Below are 18864 nucleotides of genomic sequence, written 5' to 3'. Positions count from 1 at the left end.
CCAAGGAGAGCGAAGGCAGTAGAAACGCGCAGACCCGCCGCCCAGCAACCACACGCTTTCGGCTTAGCTTCGGGAAGAGGTGCGAACGAAGCTTGGGCCCAGAGGTCGCTCCAACTAACATCATCGCCAGCTTTGCCTCGCGTCTCCTACTCACAACCTCCACCACTCCTCAACATCTCCATCTCCAAATCCCATCCACCTCTCGCCGTCCACCAGGACACACATCTGCCATCTTCCGCCGCACTCAGGCCCCCTCACTCACTCACTCCATCCGCATCTACACCCGCTCTTCTTAGCTGTTTCGACCATGTCTGCGGAGCCGGAACACGCCGCCGGTAAGGGCAAGGTGAAGCTGGAGAAGTAAGTCTTGGACCGGAGCTGCCTCCAATGCGAGCTTTGCTAATGATAATGCAGCGACCCCTCCGGCGCAACCAAGCACGAAGTAAGCCGATCAGATACGCGCCGCAACCCATCAACTAACAACGCACAGGATGAGACCGCAACCGCCATCCTCAAGAAGAAGAAGAAGCCCAACTCGCTGATGTGAGTATCTTTTGGAAGATGATCTGGCTAATCCAACTAACTCGCTGCAGCGTCACGGATGCCGTCAACGATGACAACTCCATCATCTGCTTATCAAACAACACCATGGAGACGCTTCAGCTCTTCCGCGGTGACACTGTGCTGGTCAAGGGCAAGAAGAGGAAGGACACTGTCCTCATCGTCCTGAACGACGATGAGCTTGACGATGGAAGCGCTCGCATCAACCGTGTTGTTCGCCACAACCTCCGAGTCAAGCACGGCGATGTCATCACCGTCCACCCTTGCCCGGACATCAAATACGTAAGTTACACGCCGAACTAGCCCCGAGAACTCCATCAATACTAACATGAGCAGGCGAAACGCATCGCTGTCCTGCCCATTGCCGATACCATCGAGGGCCTCACCGGCTCTCTGTTCGACGTCTTCCTCGCTCCCTACTTCCGCGAAGCCTACCGTCCTGTGCGCCAAGGCGATCTCTTCACAGCCCGTGGTGGTATGAGACAAGTAGAATTCAAGGTCGTCGAAGTGGATCCTCCAGAGTTTGGTATTGTCGCTCAAGATACCGTTATCCACTGCGAGGGCGAGCCGATTCAGCGCGAAGACGAGGAGGGCAACCTCAACGAGGTCGGCTACGATGACATTGGTGGTTGCAGGAAGCAGATGGCTCAGATCCGCGAGCTGGTCGAGCTGCCGCTCAGGCATCCTCAGCTGTTCAAGTCGATCGGTATCAAGCCTCCCCGCGGTATCCTGATGTACGGTCCCCCCGGTACCGGTAAGACGTTGATGGCTCGCGCCGTTGCCAACGAGACTGGTGCTTTCTTCTTCCTGATCAACGGCCCCGAGATCATGTCCAAGATGGCTGGTGAATCGGAATCGAACCTCCGCAAGGCGTTTGAAGAGGCTGAGAAGAACTCCCCGGCCATCATCTTCATTGATGAGATAGACTCCATCGCGCCCAAGCGTGAGAAGACCAACGGCGAGGTCGAGAGGCGTGTCGTTTCCCAGCTCCTGACGCTCATGGACGGCATGAAGGCCCGCTCCAACGTGGTCGTCATGGCCGCCACCAACCGCCCCAACTCGATTGACCCTGCCCTCCGTCGTTTCGGCCGTTTCGACCGTGAGGTCGACATTGGCATCCCCGACCCTACCGGCCGTCTGGAGATTCTCTCCATCCACACCAAGAACATGAAGCTCGGCGAAGACGTCGACCTTCAGCAGATTGCTGCCGAGACTCACGGTTACGTCGGTTCCGATCTGGCGTCGCTTTGCTCGGAGGCTGCCATGCAGCAGATTCGCGAGAAGATGGACCTTATCGACCTGGACGAGGATACCATCGATGCCGAAGTCCTGGACTCTTTGGGAGTCACCATGGACAACTTCCGCTTCGCCCTTGGCGTATCCAACCCCTCTGCCCTGCGCGAGGTTGCCGTCGTCGAGGTGCCCAACGTCCGGTGGGAAGACATTGGTGGTCTCGAGGAGGTCAAGCGCGAGCTCATCGAGAGCGTCCAATACCCGGTCGACCACCCCGAGAAGTTCCTCAAGTTTGGTCTTTCGCCATCTCGCGGTGTCTTGTTCTATGGACCTCCTGGTACTGGTAAGACGCTGCTTGCCAAGGCTGTCGCCAACGAGTGCGCGGCCAACTTTATCTCCGTCAAGGGTCCCGAATTGCTTTCCATGTGGTTCGGTGAGTCTGAGAGCAACATTCGCGACATCTTCGACAAGGCCCGTGCCGCTGCACCTTGCGTCGTCTTCCTCGACGAGCTCGACTCCATCGCCAAGGCTCGTGGTGGCTCTGTTGGCGATGCCGGTGGTGCTTCTGACCGTGTTGTCAACCAGCTCCTGACTGGTAAGTGACTTTGAATTTTGCTCGAGAAGCAGCACGCTAACCTTGCACAGAAATGGACGGTATGACTTCCAAGAAGAACGTCTTCGTCATTGGTGCCACCAACCGTCCCGAGCAGCTTGACCCTGCTCTTTGCCGTCCTGGCCGTCTTGACACCCTCGTCTACGTGCCATTGCCCGACAAGGAGTCCCGTGCCAGCATCCTCAAGGCCCAGCTGCGCAAGACCCCCGTCGCCGGCGACGTCGACCTCGACTTCGTCGCGGCCAACACGCACGGCTTCTCCGGTGCCGATCTCGGTTTCATCACGCAGCGCGCTGTCAAGCTGGCCATCAAGGAGGCCATCTCGGCAGACATTGAGCGCACCAAGGCCCGTGAGGCTGCCGGCGAGGACACCACGATGGACGACGACCTTGACGCTGAGGATCCTGTGCCTGAGCTTACCAAGGCGCACTTCGAGGAGGCCATGCGCTCTGCGCGTCGCTCGGTCACGGACGTCGAGATTCGTCGCTACGAGGCATTTGCTCAGCAAATGAAGAACTCGGGCGGCAGCAGCTTCTTCCGCTTCCCCGACGGCAACGAGGCCCAGAACGGCTCAAACAACAACTTCGGCGAGGGCGGCGACGACGAGGGTCTCTACGATTAAAAGTCTTAACCTTTTGATTTGCTCCGAGATGCCTAGGAGGATGGCGTGGTCTTTTAAACGGTTAATGGTTGCATGAGGTGGGATTCACACAAATTTTCCTCTCTAGTCTTCGGGTCAGGTGTCTTTTGTGGGCATCTTCATCCCGTCGTCATGCGTGGGAGGTCACAGGTACTCTGATTTGCAACCCCGGCGAAATTCGATATTCTGCCTCCCCAACTCTTCCCCCCTGCTGCTGCTGCTCGTTCGTCATAGATCAGGTGTTGCGTCTTTGCCCCCACAGACTCGAGTCGTGCTTTCTTCACCATGCCCCCATCTGCACTCTGCTTTCTCTTTTCCCATTCCCCGCGTGGTTTGCTTGCCCCGATTCCTTTTCGACCAGACAGGCTAGGTTAGCTAGTGCCCATCAGACAGAATAGGCTATGGGTAGAGAATGAGAGCAACAATCCACACTCAGTACAGATTATTACATCTATCCACTGGTCTCACAGCACACCAACCAACTATCTCCCTACCTACTTGTGAAAATGACATACCCATCCCTCTATAAGTCCATATCTGGATGCTCGTGTGTCCGGATGCTCTTCCATCCGGATGATTGCCACACAAGACTTCAGGTTGTCTGTCAGTCTTCCGGTAGAGGTGTATCTATGCAAGCAACTCACTTATCCCAACTACATACCTGGCTACCCTACTCACCACATCATACTGGCTTGAGCTGATTTGAGTCGGGGTCCGCCGCCATCTCCGACATGGTGCTTTTCTTGTTCTTCTTTGCTTCATTTGCCCGATTAGGTGGTTGAGCTAGGTAGCCAAGCTTGCTTGTCGTTGAGTGCAGTGTTCGGGCTCATGCATGCTAGTTGGCCGAGTCCTTTTGCGTGGTTCATCACGGGTTGAAAAAAAAAAAAAAAAAAAACGTGGTGCATGCAGATGGAGGACGTGCAGGTGCCGGGGCAGGTCTAATACAGTACGACTTGCAGGAGCAGGATAGGTAGGTGTTCTTTACGGATGCCAGTCTGATCCTGGTTTCTCTCGATCATCGAAGCTGGCGGGGCATTGCAAGACGGTGGGGAACAGGCAAAGGGCGGCGTGGGCATGGGTAGTAGAGGGAGTGAGTGGGATCATGGACCGAATGGTTGGAGAGAGTGGGTGGATGGCTCAGCACATGTGTGGTGGATACCACTTTAGAGGGAGAGAGATCTTGTGAACGGACGGACGCGTACTCTAACTAAATGTAAAAGCGACATGGGTATTTTGATCCTCTATATGTGCGACGGCCTCACTGTTCCTGTACCAAAGCTCTAGATGGCCCCCTCCCCCATTCCTCTTGATGGTAGAGTCGAGAGTCTAGTCCTGTCCTTGACACGCGCACTGACAGGCGGGCGAGAACTGTTGCGCTTGGGCTCCAGGTGTAATGGGAGGACCGATCGCACCTTGCGTGCCATGAAGCTCGGCTCTACACTCGCTCATAGCACGGGATGCCATGATGACGGAGAGGGTGTGGAGGAGCTCACGACATTTGCCGGTAATGAGAGGGCATGATGGCCATAGGGCTGGACGAAGCCATGAGCACCGGAGACTCCGTGAGCCAACGACAGACCCCTTTCGGCTAGCCGGTGGGAGGACGGCTTTGGGCAAGAGTTCGGGGAGGGTTTGTCTGAGTTAGGTTTGCAGCATGCAGTGCTTCGGGCAGCTTGCAAACCTCATGCCTTGGGTATTCAAGGATTTGAGAAGGCAGCCTCCATGGTTCGCGGTGAGGTGGGCGACTGCGACGTTTGTTCGCCGGTTGGCAGGTACATGGAGGATGGATGGATGAGCAGCGAGCTTGTGCGCCAAGGAAGGCCAGGACGTTGGATTTGGCGTCCGCAGCCTGGCTGCTGGACCAGGCGCGCAACGTGGGAGCGGTGCGTGCCGCCGCTGCCGTCACGGCCGGAAAGGCTTCTTCGTTGGAATTGGATGGAGGCATGGGATGGGGGGACGGGTGGCGTTTTCCAAGGCGTAATCTTAATCTTTCGAGAAGCCTTCCCTCGTGGCTGCCAATCGCATCTTGCGAAAGGGAAGAGGCCTTTTGTGGCGTTTTCTGGAATTTGTTCATCCAAGGCTAAGGTGTGGATTTCGGAGGTCGTTGCGCCGGACGGACCGTCTCTGTGTTCGGGAGAGGCCCATCTCCCTGGATGACGGATCCCAAAGGGCCTGTGCTGGCCCAGCATCTTTGCTTTTGGTTTGATTTGCTAATTCGCCACGGTGTGCACGACCGGATGACTTTGGTTTGATCTTTGGTTTTTTGATTGGAGGGACGTTGGCGATAACCGTTGAGGACTAGGTGGGATAGGTCGACTGTGGTAATGTTTGGGATGTCCCTGTTCCATGTGGCGCGGGGCACATTTGCCTCATGTCGAGGCCGAGAATTTCTTGACGCATGCGAATACTCGAGTCGTTGGACATGTGAGAGAGTGCGCCGTTGAGCTCGACCGGGTTGTATGGTGCAGCGCATTGTTGACGGCTGCTTTGCTCAGTCGAAGCTGATTTCGCACACTTGCTCAATCTCCTTCCTGACAGCCTTGATGCCTTCCCGCACAGTCCTATCTGGGATTTTGATGTCGGCGCCACTTCCGTTCTTCGACGAAGTGCCATTGACTGCGCCGTCGCCGTTTGCGCTCTCCTTGTCTTTGTCCTTGTTGTCGTCGCCAGGGCGGCATTCAGCCATGACGCGTGCCATGAGCTCTTCGTAGGTGGTGCACTCGCCATCGCGCAGCAGCTTGAGCACGTAAGAGTGGAGATTGTGTGTCCATCCCGACTCTTGCAGGGACTGTTGCAGGGCCGACTGTATGCGGGGGATGGCGTTTGCTGAGAGCAGTGCGGAGGTCAAGGCGGCCTGAGTGGCGGGATTGAGAGTGGTGGTGGAGGACGAGACGGTCACGGGAGTAGCGGAAGGCATGGCGGGTGATAATTTGCGAGGTGCAGTTGGACTTGTGGTGTTGGTGTTGATGGGTCGGAAGAGGTGGTTGATGAGGACTAGTCGCGGCTACAGGTGGGACCCGAAATGAGATAGGCGGGACGTGCTCGGTGAGATCTGAGAGACGAAAATATTGAATCTCGGGTGAAGTGCGACAATCAGTGATTGCGGGCGTAAGAAGCAGAATTGGCGGAGTTGGCGGCGGAAAAGTGAGGTGACGAGGTGGTGAGGTGTGCGAGGGGGCTGGCGGGAAGGGAGCTGCTAAGCTTTCCCGGCGACAATGACGATGACGGCGATGGTGATGTACTGTAGTTGTGTGTTGTGGATGATCCGCACGGTGACGGAGGTCGAGCCGTGTTGGTCAGTTCCTTCTTCCATGGACTTGCATTGCTCCCCTGACGCCCGAGGTTTGTTACTATGAATGGATGACCTCGCGAACCGCCGCCGCGTGCCCACTGCCACACCTCACCTGGCACCTGGCGACAACCCTTCTCAACACCAACAACAACCACAACACCACCACCACCTCGACTTCTCGTTGCCAAACCCCCTCCCCCTCGCGCGCGTGCCTTGGCGCATCCCAAGACCCATTCTTCACTCAACCTGACACTGTCAGGCTCAATCTCGCTTCTGTCTCAGCAGGGTTGCTGCCGCCTTGTAACTCTGCCCGTTAGCCTTCCCTCAAGCCGCATCTCGACAAAGACTCCAGTCTCCACAATCCGCCTTACAGGGCCCAGACGCCCAGGTACACCGTACCTTCCGACCGCATAACCTCCACTTGCTGCTGCGCAGCAGCTCCCACTGCTTTAGCTTCCTCCGCGATCAACCAACCACAAACACCCACAACACAGCTACGCCCAACCTCCCTCGACAACCACCTCTACGCCCCGACAACGCCGCCATTGCATCTCGCCCCCGCCACACCACCGAGAGCAGTCGATGCGCCTGCCCTCCGCGCTCTCTCCAGAACCATGGCAACCTACCGCACATATCAGGAAGACTCGGACGCCGACGACGAGTATGAGCGCAGCGTCATCACCTCTCCCACCTTTCCGCCAGCCTGCGAGGCCAGCCCCACCGACTCGGAGCCTCCATCCGCCGAACACACCCCTACCACCTTCACTCATTCGGCCGACAGCTACGTCAGTCCCAAGGGCGTCATAACAACGTGGACTGCGGAACAAGTGGCGGATTGGATATCAGCACTGGGCCTAAGCCAGTATGCTGCCACTTTTCTGGGTGCGTGTACATTGGACATTTGTCAGAAGGAACGCTCATGCTGACTTTGTGTAGACGAGAATGTCGACGGAGACGCCCTCATTGCGTTACAACACGCCGACTTGAAGGAGCTGGGCATTTCAAGTGTAGGGCACCGCTTGACCGTACTCAAGGGCGTTTACGACGTCAAGGTCAAGCAAAATGTGCCGCTGGACCCTGACCACTACGTTCCACTCTGTCAGTCATCCCTAACCAAAGGCGCGTGCATAGCTAACCAAAACAGCTGCCGAAACACAAGCACAGGAAACCGCCCCCACTCAAGACGACATTGCGCGCATCATCGAGATTATAAAGGATAGGGACGATCGCATTCGATTGGCAGAATCCGAGCTCAGGTCCATGAAGGACGACCTAAACAAGATGGCGGAGGAGAACAGGAAACTACGCGAGGACGTATTGCCTATGGTCCGGGAAGCCAAGAACCGGTCACAACCATTGCCGACTCCGGACGCGCAAGAAAGAGACAACCATCACGGATCACCTCCCGAGCGGTCAGGTAGCACGCTGTCTCGTAAATTCTCCACCAAGAAGCTGTTTCTTGGCTCGGCGCCAAAAAATCCGTCCCCAACAATCCACGAAGGACGGACACTCGCAGATACTTCCAACCTCGACCCTTCAGCGGCCGCTATGGCAGCTTCCAATCACCTCACAGCATCTCTGAACAACAGCACTCTCGGTGGATCCACGCTCAACTCATCACATCAGCCTCAGCCGTCGCCCACATCACCCGCCTACAGCACGCACGCAGCATCCCGGTCCCGACGAGACCACGGTGACGACGGCAGCTCGTATTACGAGCGTGAACCGACACTAGCGACAAGATCAGGTTCAAGGCGGGAGAGAGATCGGGATCGGGAACGGGGCGACGGCAACGAGCCTCTCTCTGCAGGCCGCAATCCTGAAACCGCCTCACTGGCCCCCTCTACCGCAGGGTCATCCAACAATCCGCAAGTCGAAATCTTCAAGTCCTTCCGAGTCAGCATCGATGACCCTTGTCACAAAGTCCTTCCCGTTGCGCTCAAGAAATACAACATCACGGCAGATTGGCGGCAATATGCGCTGTACATTGTCCATGGCGATCAGGAACGGTGTTTGGGGCTCAATGAAAAGCCCTTGATACTGTTCAAACAGCTGGACCGCGACGGCCGGAAACCCATGTTCATGTTGAGAAAGCATGCCGCACCCATTGAAGGTCACTCGAGCACGATAAATCCTGGTGGACCCGGCGGGTATGGTGCGCAAGGCGTGGCCGAGGGGCTTCCAGGCGGCGTGTTATAAAACAGGAAGCTATGATGAACTCATACGTTGGTATTTTTCCTCGAGCGTATACGCGTGTCACTATCTACCCGCACGCCTCTCCTAGCGACTTAACGACATTGCTGTCTGCCTTCGGGATTTCTCCAAGACTCCACCTTGAGGCCTTGCATTCACTCCGGGACCATTGTCTCCGCATTCTCACCTCGCATCAACCCGTACACTTCAGCCGCTCTTCATCGACCGGGCATGGCTGCTGCTCGTCTTTTCTTCTCACAACCACTTAACAATATCATGTGCGACGGCCTCCTGCATCTCGTGGCGTCTTGACATATCTATCCACATTTTCACTACAACTTTCTTGCTGCTCAACAATCATCTACATCTCGACCCTCCATCAGTCACCGACACCTTTATCTCCGAAATGGTCAATCTGCGTCAAGACCGGTTGTCGCCCCCACCTCCTCCGACTTCTCTCCTCGTTTCCATCCACGCAAGAGACCCTCGAGCATCTTCGACGTTCGTCTGCATTTGGGCAGGGAACGTGGGTCTTCATCGGCTAATTCCCTCGCTCTACTTACTCCTGTCTCTACGGCTTCGGTCGCTAGGCCGTAGTTGACCAGGTGGACTCCTCGATGGATGTTCGGGTCCACTTTTTTCAAAGCAACTGCTTTTAGGCACGGATCGGAGGAGAGAAGAGAAGCAAAAAGTGACAAGGGCGACGAGGGCTCGTGCAGGCAACTCTTGCGCGTGCCTGGAGAGCGACTGCTCGGAGCGAGGCAGCGAGATTGTCTTTGCTTCTTCGTACGTTTCTTTGCTTTTGTCGACTTCTCTGCTGATCATCATTCACCTTCACACTTCTAGCATCTTATCATCCCACCTTCCTCTCTTCTACTAACATCCATCATCCTCCCTTTCTTGCCTTGGACAATTTTTGATCTTTCCTGCGCATGTTTATCTTGCTTCGTTTCTTCGTGCACTTTTTGTCATCTTTGTCTTCGCTTCCTTGTTATAGGCCTGTCTTCTCTTCGTCCTTTTCTTCTTTTTCAGTGCGAAAGTTTTAGGGTTCCATCGGGTCGGTCGGTCGGGTTGGCTGGGGTGCCTTCAAAAAGTTGGGTCAGATGGATGGACAGATGAACGGATGGAGGAATGGTTTGGTTGGTTGGATCAGGTGGTGGGTCATGTGGGATGGCATACAGGACCTCGTCTTCGGTCGGTGGGGAAGCATGCGGGAATGAAGCGCAGCAGAGTGAAAGAGGAGAGGAGATCGTTAGAGAAGAGAGTGGGCGTAGTAGTATGGGGCGATACCTGAACCAGATGAAAAAATAGCAAATTCAAAGCGAGCAAAGCTAGCGAACACCAAGCCAGTCATGCGTGCACAGAACAGTGGGCCGCAAGTGTGAGAGACAAAAACAAGAGACATGAGCAAAGGGGGGCGGGCAACTTCAAGGCGAGGCAGGAGGAGCCCTCTAATGCCCCTTTTCCCACAAGAGCTAGCGAGGTTTGACTCCAGACAAGAATCATCGCTCCCTTCGAGTTTCTCAAGTAGGTACCTGTACAGCTGTTGATTCATATCTACTCAACATGGTCAATTTTAGTAGTTGCTTGCAAGACCTACGACGTGCTTCCATCGCCACAAAGGTATCCACGCACGCACCCTAGGTTCGTCCTTTCCGTTCCAACTCCTCCCGGATGAAGGAGGAGACTTCTTTTTCTTCTTTGCGTTTTACTGCCGCCGCGTTTTGGCGGCGGTTTGATTTGAACAAACGAGAGATTGGGGGTTTGTTTGGTGCCAAACCCTTCCATCCCATCCATCTCTCTTCATTATGGGGTGGGTAGGTAGGTGGGCGGAGAGCTGTGTGGTGCATCTTCTCAGCAAAGATGGAGGGTGCATGTGGATGTGGACGTAGGCTGGTTGTTACCAAGTACGCGCACGAATACGAACCAGTTGCTCAAAGAGCAAGTCCGTCAGTCAGTCCGTCAGTCAGTCAGTCCGTCAGTCAGTCAGTCAGCCAGTCGGGGAGCCATCTGTTGTCTGTCCAGCAGCGGTGAAGACGAAGAGGACGACGCAGGCGACGTTGGAATCCATGGATCAATTCGAGCGCCAGCCAGCCAACCAAGCAAGCACATCACTCACTTGCTGCTCCCCAATCTCCTTCTAAGCAGGTGGAGATTGCAATGTACAATACGTACGGATGGATTCATATATTGATGGGGCGAGGCAAGGTCAACAGAAACAAACTATGCCATGGCCCCTGTCAACCTGCCTCCTATACTAATCCGCTCTCCTACTCTCCTTTCCTGCCCGTCCATGTCAAATGAATACCTCTCTTCTCGCCGTACGCCAGCTAACCAATTACTTCCATTCCAGCGCCACCCATTCTCAGATGACCGGGTCCCGTCCCATCCGCCGTCTTCTCTCTGTCTTCCGTCTCTTCTCGGCCCAAATGACCCCTTGTTGCACCTCCCTATTGTTCATTCGACCCGTCGCCTCCCGTCGTAGTCCTCGATCGATCAACTTCCAGCCGTTTACCATTTCCCGTTTGCCGTCGTACGTGATGGCGTCATGCAAAATGATGATTAAAAAGAAGAGCGAAGAAAGGTGTCAAAAGCACACTGAGCGCGTAGAAAGTCGAAAGGAAAGGGGAAGACGCCAGGGCGGGGATGGACAGCCCGTGGCAATTATGAGTTTGAGTGAGATGTATGACGGGTTCAAGGAGGGGAGTGGATGTGAGGGATGAGTAAGGTTATTGGAAAAGATGGAAAGAGGAAAAAAAGGAAACAAGAGAACGTCTTTTGGTATCACGCGCAACAATGGAAAGCAAGCAAGCAGTTCCAGCCGACCAAGAAAGAATGTGCAAAACAAGAATGTGGCGAAAGGGGGCCATCTCAAAGACAACAACCCGCCGACTCTGCGCAGCAGCGGCAGAGCAATCGCAAGTGTCGAGCACCAGCTCCATATCGGTCTCAGTATCCGTGCATGCTGTAATACGACTGGCGGTTGCCGCCGGCGTGGTAGAGAGAGCCGGAGTCGAGGTCCACGCGGCCATCGTCGGGCGGTGGGAGGAGCTCCTTGACTTCCCAGTTGTGCGCTTTGATTCCGACGCTGAATTCGAGGTCTTCTTTGGTGATGGAGTCCCAGTACTGTGGTTCGCATGTTAGAAGTACTCAAACAGGGTGTTTTGGATTGGTAAACATACCTTGTATACCATCATAACTCCAAGGAGATTGCAGATGGTAGCAAAGAAGAGACCATCGAGATAGTGCGCCACGTTGTCGCAAATGGTCGAGCTGAAGGTGTAGAGAATGACCTGGCCAATGACGAAGAAGAAGACGCCAAAAATGATGTGGCTAAGCGGCCAACGGTCCTCGAGCGTATTGAGCACCAGCATGAGCTGCATGATCAGGTACACAAAGATGAAGATGGCGTTGAACAGGTAAAGCACGACGAACATGCCGGTCGTGTTCTCCGGGCCCAACCCTGCCCACCCCTTGAATGTGAGGAGCGAAACGATAAAGGACACGCCGCCAAAGACGAGCGAGAATGCGCGCAGCAGCCACACGGAGAGCCGCGTGCCGTCTTCGTATAGCTGGAATCCGACGAAGCCGTTGACAAAGAGGCACATGCAGAGCGCAGAGGAAAAGCCGTTTTGCGCTGCGGCGAAGTAGGGAAAGGCGCCACTGCCCGGCGGCACGACGCCTGCGTCCAAAAGTAGCGACAGGATGGTCAGTACCATGTAGAGATAGAAGAAGGTGGTGATTTCTTTGCGGCCTGTGTCGCAGCGACGGTCAGTATGGTGGAGTTATGGCAAATCAGGGTCTCGAGGGTCTTGGAGAGGGTCAACATACCAACAGCCGTAAACTTTGAGCGCACATGGACGATCATGATGGTCGTCATGATGAGCGCAAGGATGTGCATGAAATCGGCCGCCGTCTCGAAGATGAGGGTATTGGCCAGCTCAATCGTCCGCGCATAGCACTTTGGCTGGATGCCATGGCCGGTAAAGGAGATGTTTGAAGGTGGCCCCACGAGGACGCATAGCGGTATGGGGGCCTGCTCGCATAACGAGTCGAAGTCGCCGAAGCCCATGCTGGCGATAGATGAGTGTTTCTTCAGTTGCCGTTACGGCTGCTGCCGCTCGGTTCCGTGTCGTCGTGGTGATGTAGCTATGTCGTCTCGTCTGGTCCGCGGACAGCGAACAAGGGTGTTTGGATTAGGTATGTGAGGCGCGCGCAAGGGATGACGACGGGGACTCGGCAGCGACGGAGCTCGGCGGCATGCAACGAATGAGGGCCTCGGGTGCAAATGTTGTGTAGCGACTGGACGCAGCGACGAGGACGGCGGAGATGATGGGTAGCGGAGGTGGAGGAAGGAAAAGAGAGAGAGGATCGAAGCGAGGTGAGGTTTGGCGCAGCTCGTCGGGCACTGAGCGACATGGACAGCGCGCGGCTGGGCAGCCTTGTCCACTGTGGGGGAGCGACGGCGCAGAAAGTCGCGAGGCAGGGAGATCAACACACGGGTCTCCCGCCGCTCCTAGTCCTTGGTCCACCCCGCAACCACCTTACCACGCCGCACCTCCAAAAGTCCATGGCATCAGTTGCATACAATCGTCTGACAGCTGTCACGGTTGCCCGCTCAAAGCAAAAACAGACTCGACGCTTGCCTCCGTCTCACCCGCATGTCGTCTTATTGCCGCCCGCGACCGCACGCGCCGTATTTGGCACCCATTATAGCGCGCCGCGGCTCGTTGCCAAACCAAATATATCGTCCCAGAAATCCAATGGTGGCGCCGCGGCTCACCCGTGCGCCGAGTCCAATCAATCCTTTACTCTGCAACCGAGCGGGGACGCTTTGAGAAAACGCTTATGCCAGGAACCAACGTCATCGCTGGGAGCAGTGCAACTGCGGGACAAACTCATCATAATTCTCACTAGGTGATCAGGTCATACTTATACAGGAAACAAGAGCCAACAGGCACATGAACCATGCCCACACAAATCGTAACCCATTCTCAGAGCAACAGACAAGTCAATGGTACGGCAGTAGATACTCTGCGAGACTCTTGAATATAAAGCAAGGCTGGAAACGAATTGGTATATCGTCAATAGACACCAAGGAAGCAAAACGCGTCGGGAGTTGGTATTAATGATGGGTGCCAGAATTGAAAGCAAGGAAAAAAAGAATACAAAATCCAAACGAGCAACTTTAGCAAAGCAAGCCAAAAACCGGGGGGAAAGAGTACCAACACTTGTTCGGGTCCAGCCGACAGATTTGTACGCTCACCGAGGAATCGTGACAGAATTGTCGAGCCGATAAGAAAGAGAAATAAGGAAACAAGGGAGTCGCAGCTCGGAGAGGTACACTGAGCGAGCCTACACCCAAGCCAGCCCAACCCAACCTTGTGTTCGCCGAATCCCCCAGGTTTTGGGCAACGAGATTATCAAGGTATCTCAGCTAATGGAAAACCCACTCCCAGTGATGCGAATCCGGAAAATGCAAACGACTCCGAGCAAAGCATAAACTCATGTAAGAAAGATCAAACTGTGTAAACATGCCCATACGGGAATAAGCGGAGAGGAGATGATGAGGAAAAAATGAAACCCGTCTCAATCTACTTGGGCGTAAGGATGAAGGTGTGAATGAATCATGAAAATCGTTACAAGGGTTGGCGTGTTAGTACGCCGTCTGCATTTCGAGCACCTGCACCGGCTGGTTCGGTATCGACGGAGTCGGGGACCCCGAGCGCGAGGACATGGCATCCTCATAGCCAACAAGAGCCTGAGAGTGGAGCTTGAAGGATTCGCCCATGAGCTTGGTGATTCTGCCATATGTTAGCACTGATTCGTCCAGAGATGATGGCGGAAACTTACCCCCAAACAACCACCTCGTCAATCATGCTGCCCCAGAGACGAGCGACAGTTGAGCTCAACTTGGCACCATAGACATCGACCGAGTCATCGTCAAACAAATTTCTGAGCTTGTTGTACATGACCAGTTCATCCTCAGTAGCGGGCTCTTCGTCATGTTCCAGGCGATAGAGCCACAAGGTGAGGATGACCATCAAGTCCATGCCGCAGAGAGGATGCTCGATGCTCCAGTTGGTAGCCGAAGTCCTGGCCACCCAGCGAATGCCCTGGAGTGCAGCAACCTCGATGCACTCGAAGCACTCTTCAATGACCTTGATCATCTCTTGAGATCGCTTCACATTGTCGCGAGCGTTGGTCATGGATGCAGCCACCTCGTACGAATCGTGGTACCTGAGCGCCTCTTGGACAGACTTGAGGTCTACCAAGAGACGGGCGCGAGTGTTGCGGTACATGGCCATGGCGTTGAAAATGAGCGGGTGCCCTTTGTGGGGCGCGCTAAGCTTGACAACCACAGTCTCGGGCTCGCAGATCTCAAGGGACTTTTCCCACGTCTCCAAGGCAAGCCGCAGCTTGTACTCAGTCACGACGTCTTGGAGAGCCTCGGGGCTGCGCTTGTGGTACCAGATTTCCAAGAAGAGAGCGTTGATCATCACCCTGGTTGCAAACGCGCTGTACCGAGCTGTTTCGCCTTGAAAGAGGTTGCCATGCGCCTGGCGGAACGTGATGATGTTGGAGGCGGCGAGATTTTCACGCCACGAGTCATCATCGGACGGGTCCGTGTTCCAAAGAGTCTCGGATGAGGGCAGCTCCAGTGTATCGAACTCGTTGAAGCTGATGGCTGGCGTGTGGTTGTAAGTCATGGTCAACAAGCCGAAGAAAATGTACACCGCGTAGTAGGTGCGGCGGCACTGCTCGTCTTCGATCCATTCCTCATGAGTGGGATGCGCCCCCTCACGAGCGTCGGAACGATGCTTGAGCTCGTAGCGATTGCCGGCAACCATCTGGAAAAGTTAGCAGACAACCAAATGACCAATTTGCGGCTTACTTACGTTTGCAAGAAGACTCTTGATGGAGCAAGCCCACTCTAGGCCCTTGGGATCACCGCTCCAGCTTGCAAAAATCATGTTCAAGAGAGTGCTTTGCATGGTCCACAAGGGACACTTGCGGGAGCTAAAGTTCTCCTTGTGCTGCAGGAATTGGTTGACGAGGACCTTGGCCCCGATGTGAAGCATATATGCTTGATCTTGGTCAAACGTGTAGAGAGCACCGATGGAGAGAACCGCCAGCAAAAGCGGAGCGGATATGGTGGTCGGGTCGAACGACGCAGGATGCAAGAACGGCAAGTGATGGTGGAACAGGTTAAAATATGTCGCCAGATATCTGTTCAGCAAAGTGACGCTAGGCAAGTGGAACGAGTCCACGAGGAACTCCTGGCTATCACAGCGCCTGATGTTCTCCAAGATCTTGACGCATGCCTCTTCCGAATCAATCTTGGGAGCCTTTGCCATTGTCAACGCTTGGCTCGGTCCAGGGGATCGCCGATAGTCGACAGGAGAGACGGGGCCCATCAACGGGTACGGCGAAAGGGCGCCTGGGGTCGCCAGACCAGAGCCTTGAAGAGAACTCTGGATCGAGGGGAACGATGGCGCCAGGGTCTCGTTGGTGGACGACTGACGTTCCATGATGGGAGCGAGCTGGTTCGGATGCGACTGGCCATTCGCGACGGTGTTGAAGTGCGAATCTTGCGATCCCGACATGCTCGACGACATTGAGTTGGACTTGGCTCCATCGACAGGGTGGGGCAACATCGAGTCCCACATTGGCATTTGAGGAAGCGAAACAGGGCCAGACGAATAGGCGACCTGAGGCTCGAGAAGGGAGGGGCCGTGCGGCGAGATGACCGTTTCTTGCTGTGCCTCGGCGGGTTCTGGCTCCTGGCTTGCCATGGCCTTGTGGTGGAAGTCGGTGACTAACATGGCGGCGGTCTCGATGTCGACCATGCCATCGTTGCTCGCTTCAATCTGCTCGAGGGTCGCCGTGTCGAGTTCGACCGAGGATTTGGACGGACCGGCGGAGGGCGCAGGCGTCGACTTTGGAGCAGCGCGACGCTTGACTTCGCTGTGGAGAGGTACGCCACCGTCTTTGGCGTGTACGGTGCGGTCGTGTCGCAGAAGCAGGTCGCGACGGACAAAGGTGCTTCGGCACTTGTGGCATTTGAAGGGTCGTTCCTTGGTGTCTGTAGATCAAAGTGTCAGCGCGCGGACGGCGGGTTACGATAGCCGATTCGGCTGGAGAGATTGTGGGGACGTACGCGATCGTTCATGTCGACTGCGGTGCTCGCTCCTGCTAAAGGCGCGGTTGCAGAACTGGCACTTGTATTTCTTTTCTGGCTGGGAGGCGGGCTTGCGGGCGCCTGTTGAAGGCGAACCGGACGCGAGCAAAGTCATGGCGGCAGCGGGCATCGAGGCAGGACGGCGACGGTGGTTCAGCTACAGGAGGCGTCCGGGGCGGTCGAAGTTCGACTCTGCGACTGGCGCGTAAGGTTCAAAGCGTGATGGTGTTGTTGCTGATGAGCATTCCGTATGCGCAGGATCATAGGACGGCAGAGGATGGCGGCGACAGGAGACGCAAAAGTCGTCTCTCGTCTGCGAACGAAGGTGGAGGGCCAGGCGAGGTTGACGACCGGCGTGGTGGAGGGGTGGATGGAGGGGAGACTTTGGGGTTGGGAGCGGGAGAAGCAAGGTGGTGGGTTGAAGAGGGCAGAAGGTGGGGGGGCGGGACTGGAAGGAGAGGAGGAGTTGGTAGAATGAGTGATGGCAGTTAGTGCGTCCCTCTGCCAGGCGCGGCCCCTCATTGAAAGACTGGAGGGAGGCAAGGCCAGGCCCGAGCGCCTCATTACCCCGTCACCCTCGTACTGCCACCAGCCACTCGTTGGCATTTTTTCTTTCCTTCATCATGACTTTTGGTGATTCTATGCGTGGCAATCTACCTGGTACAGGCACAGGACAGGACCCTAAGCTGTTGAAAGATGGCCACGACTTCAGTCAACCTCCCACCTGCATTTTTGCCGTCGGTGAGGGATGCGCGCGCGTCGCGTGAGCCCTCTGTCCTTTGCGCTCCATGTTATTTTTTTTTTCCCTCGCCCTGTGTACATGTAGGGTTGTGTGCCGACCAGGCGGCCCCTCGCCCCCTCGATACACTATGAGAGCACTTCCCCTCTCCCCGGCTTACAAACGCCTTCCCTGCCCGCAGCCTGCCACTGCTGCCCCTCTTAAATTTTCTAGAGCAGGCATCCACGCAAACGTCAACGACTTTCTCGTTGCTTTTTGGCCCTCGCCCAATCTATCATCAACACGACGCTCTGCTGCTGACCGGGGCCTCAACGAATGGCAGATGACAGCTGCCTCTCCGCTACCCGTCCTGTCATGGCCAACGTCACCATATGAATACGTAGCTGTTGACAGCCTGCAGCTTCAGGTCAACTGGCGGTATATACCAATGCAGCTCTTGCGTCCGTTGCACCGCGCCGTCGTCTACCCGGATCAGAAGCTGAGGGCTGCTGCACTGTCCTTTGTGAAACACTAATTTGCGAGGCCTCCTCGTCGTCGTCCCGTAAGAGGCCAACGCCCGTCTCTTGCTCACCCAGGATCTGCGCTCTTCTCCTGCGCCTTGCACATCTCCAGACCAACGGCCAACCTTCATCTGCTCGGCAAAACGGTGACGCATGGCTGCGAATGCGATCAAGAGGCCCCTCGACCCATGCCCGCCATGGCAATGACTCGGCCCCGGTTTGTTCCTGTCCGGCTTCACATCACCCTGCGCACAGGTACAAGCGAGAGACCGCTTTTCTGCGCATGAGGCTGAAAGGCAGTTGCAACCGCCTCTGACCTCGTTTGATTTGTCCTTGCACTGAAATCAGCGCCGCTCTGGCTTGGTGATCCAGCCTCCTTGTTTTCTTGGCGTATCTTGTACCTGATCAGGCACTCTTCCGTGCCACACCTGCTTTTGCACATACAAAACTGGATGCGCGCCGGCTCTGTTTTTCTGCAGAGTGAAGTCGATGGCTTCTAGTCGATACATTCAAGTTGGTCGCGTTCTCCCCATCTGCATCCTCTGCCAGGGACCACTCCTCCCGCCGCCGTTCCCTCGTTTTCCCTGTGCCATGTCGTCCAAGTGCAACCTCTGATGCTGCAGCACCGCGAACTCACAGAGTAACTTGCTTGGCTTGTCTCGAGCGGCAAACGCCCATTTCCCTCAACTGGCAGCGTCGGCAGCCCTCATCTCCGCCAGTCTCGGCGTGCGCGTGGTGAGTCGAGTCGCACAACCCAAAAACCCCCCTTTTCCTTGTACCTTCTACTTGCGGCTGCTTGATCGACTTTTGGCTGAGCATCTTGGGACGGTGGGCGTTCCGGGGGGGTCCATTTCGAATGTGCTGCATGTCCCGAATGCACCCGGCCTGCACCATGCGTCTCTCTGTCAGTT

At 55.6% G+C, this 18864-nt stretch overlaps 9 protein-coding genes across 9 annotated transcripts; 3 read left to right on the top strand and 6 right to left on the bottom strand.

Annotated features, from left to right (window-relative positions):
* Window positions 1-307: 307 nt before the first annotated feature.
* Window positions 308-3029, top strand: BKA78DRAFT_296979 (cell division control protein Cdc48; the record flags this gene model as incomplete). Its single annotated transcript, XM_066886695.1, has 5 exons — window positions 308-360; window positions 415-543; window positions 594-843; window positions 898-2389; window positions 2440-3029. 5 exons carry the CDS (start codon window positions 308-310, stop codon window positions 3027-3029), a joined length of 2514 nt encoding a protein of 837 aa, XP_066742469.1.
* A 1627-nt stretch (window positions 3030-4656) lies between these two features.
* Window positions 4657-5387, bottom strand: BKA78DRAFT_161673 (uncharacterized protein). Its single transcript, XM_066883115.1, has one exon. The coding sequence runs from the start codon at window positions 5234-5236 to the stop codon at window positions 4745-4747; it is 492 nt and encodes a 163-aa protein (XP_066742468.1). The 5' UTR covers window positions 5237-5387; the 3' UTR covers window positions 4657-4744.
* A 151-nt stretch (window positions 5388-5538) lies between these two features.
* BKA78DRAFT_296978 (uncharacterized protein) lies at window positions 5539-5964 on the bottom strand (the record flags this gene model as incomplete). Its single annotated transcript, XM_066886694.1, has 1 exon — window positions 5539-5964. The coding sequence occupies one exon, from the start codon at window positions 5962-5964 to the stop codon at window positions 5539-5541; it is 426 nt and encodes a 141-aa protein (XP_066742467.1).
* Window positions 5965-6805: 841 nt separating this feature from the next.
* On the top strand, window positions 6806-8813 carry BKA78DRAFT_161676 (uncharacterized protein). The gene is made up of 3 exons (XM_066883116.1): window positions 6806-7221; window positions 7276-7437; window positions 7484-8813. The coding sequence occupies exons 1-3, from the start codon at window positions 6954-6956 to the stop codon at window positions 8536-8538; spliced, it is 1485 nt and encodes a 494-aa protein (XP_066742466.1). The 5' UTR covers window positions 6806-6953; the 3' UTR covers window positions 8539-8813.
* Window positions 8814-11481: 2668 nt separating this feature from the next.
* On the bottom strand, window positions 11482-12604 carry BKA78DRAFT_332255 (putative chitin biosynthesis protein; the record flags this gene model as incomplete). Its single annotated transcript, XM_066889967.1, has 3 exons — window positions 11482-11658; window positions 11715-12286; window positions 12364-12604. 3 exons carry the CDS (start codon window positions 12602-12604, stop codon window positions 11482-11484), a joined length of 990 nt encoding a protein of 329 aa, XP_066742465.1.
* A 1584-nt stretch (window positions 12605-14188) lies between these two features.
* Window positions 14189-16844, bottom strand: BKA78DRAFT_296975 (fungal-specific transcription factor domain-containing protein; the record flags this gene model as incomplete). The annotated part of the gene is made up of 4 exons (XM_066886693.1): window positions 14189-14336; window positions 14386-15383; window positions 15432-16618; window positions 16694-16844. The coding sequence occupies 4 exons, from the start codon at window positions 16842-16844 to the stop codon at window positions 14189-14191; spliced, it is 2484 nt and encodes an 827-aa protein (XP_066742464.1).
* Window positions 16694-17411, bottom strand: BKA78DRAFT_161625 (uncharacterized protein). The gene has a single exon (XM_066883113.1). The coding sequence runs from the start codon at window positions 17318-17320 to the stop codon at window positions 16868-16870; it is 453 nt and encodes a 150-aa protein (XP_066742463.1). The 5' UTR covers window positions 17321-17411; the 3' UTR covers window positions 16694-16867.
* Window positions 17200-18243, top strand: BKA78DRAFT_318345 (uncharacterized protein). The gene is made up of 2 exons (XM_066888776.1): window positions 17200-17504; window positions 17558-18243. Exons 1-2 carry the CDS (start codon window positions 17411-17413, stop codon window positions 17965-17967), a joined length of 504 nt encoding a protein of 167 aa, XP_066742462.1. The 5' UTR covers window positions 17200-17410; the 3' UTR covers window positions 17968-18243.
* Window positions 18079-18491, bottom strand: BKA78DRAFT_161652 (uncharacterized protein). Its single transcript, XM_066883114.1, has one exon. The coding sequence runs from the start codon at window positions 18393-18395 to the stop codon at window positions 18189-18191; it is 207 nt and encodes a 68-aa protein (XP_066742461.1). The 5' UTR covers window positions 18396-18491; the 3' UTR covers window positions 18079-18188.
* Between the last annotated feature and the right edge of the window lie 373 nt (window positions 18492-18864).

The sequence above is a fragment of the Phyllosticta capitalensis genome, assembly GCF_038381095.1.
Source record: "Phyllosticta capitalensis strain CBS 128856 chromosome Unknown BKA78scaffold_7, whole genome shotgun sequence".
Classification (NCBI taxonomy): domain Eukaryota; kingdom Fungi; phylum Ascomycota; class Dothideomycetes; order Botryosphaeriales; family Phyllostictaceae; genus Phyllosticta; species Phyllosticta capitalensis.
This window is presented reverse-complemented; position numbering and strand designations above follow the sequence as displayed.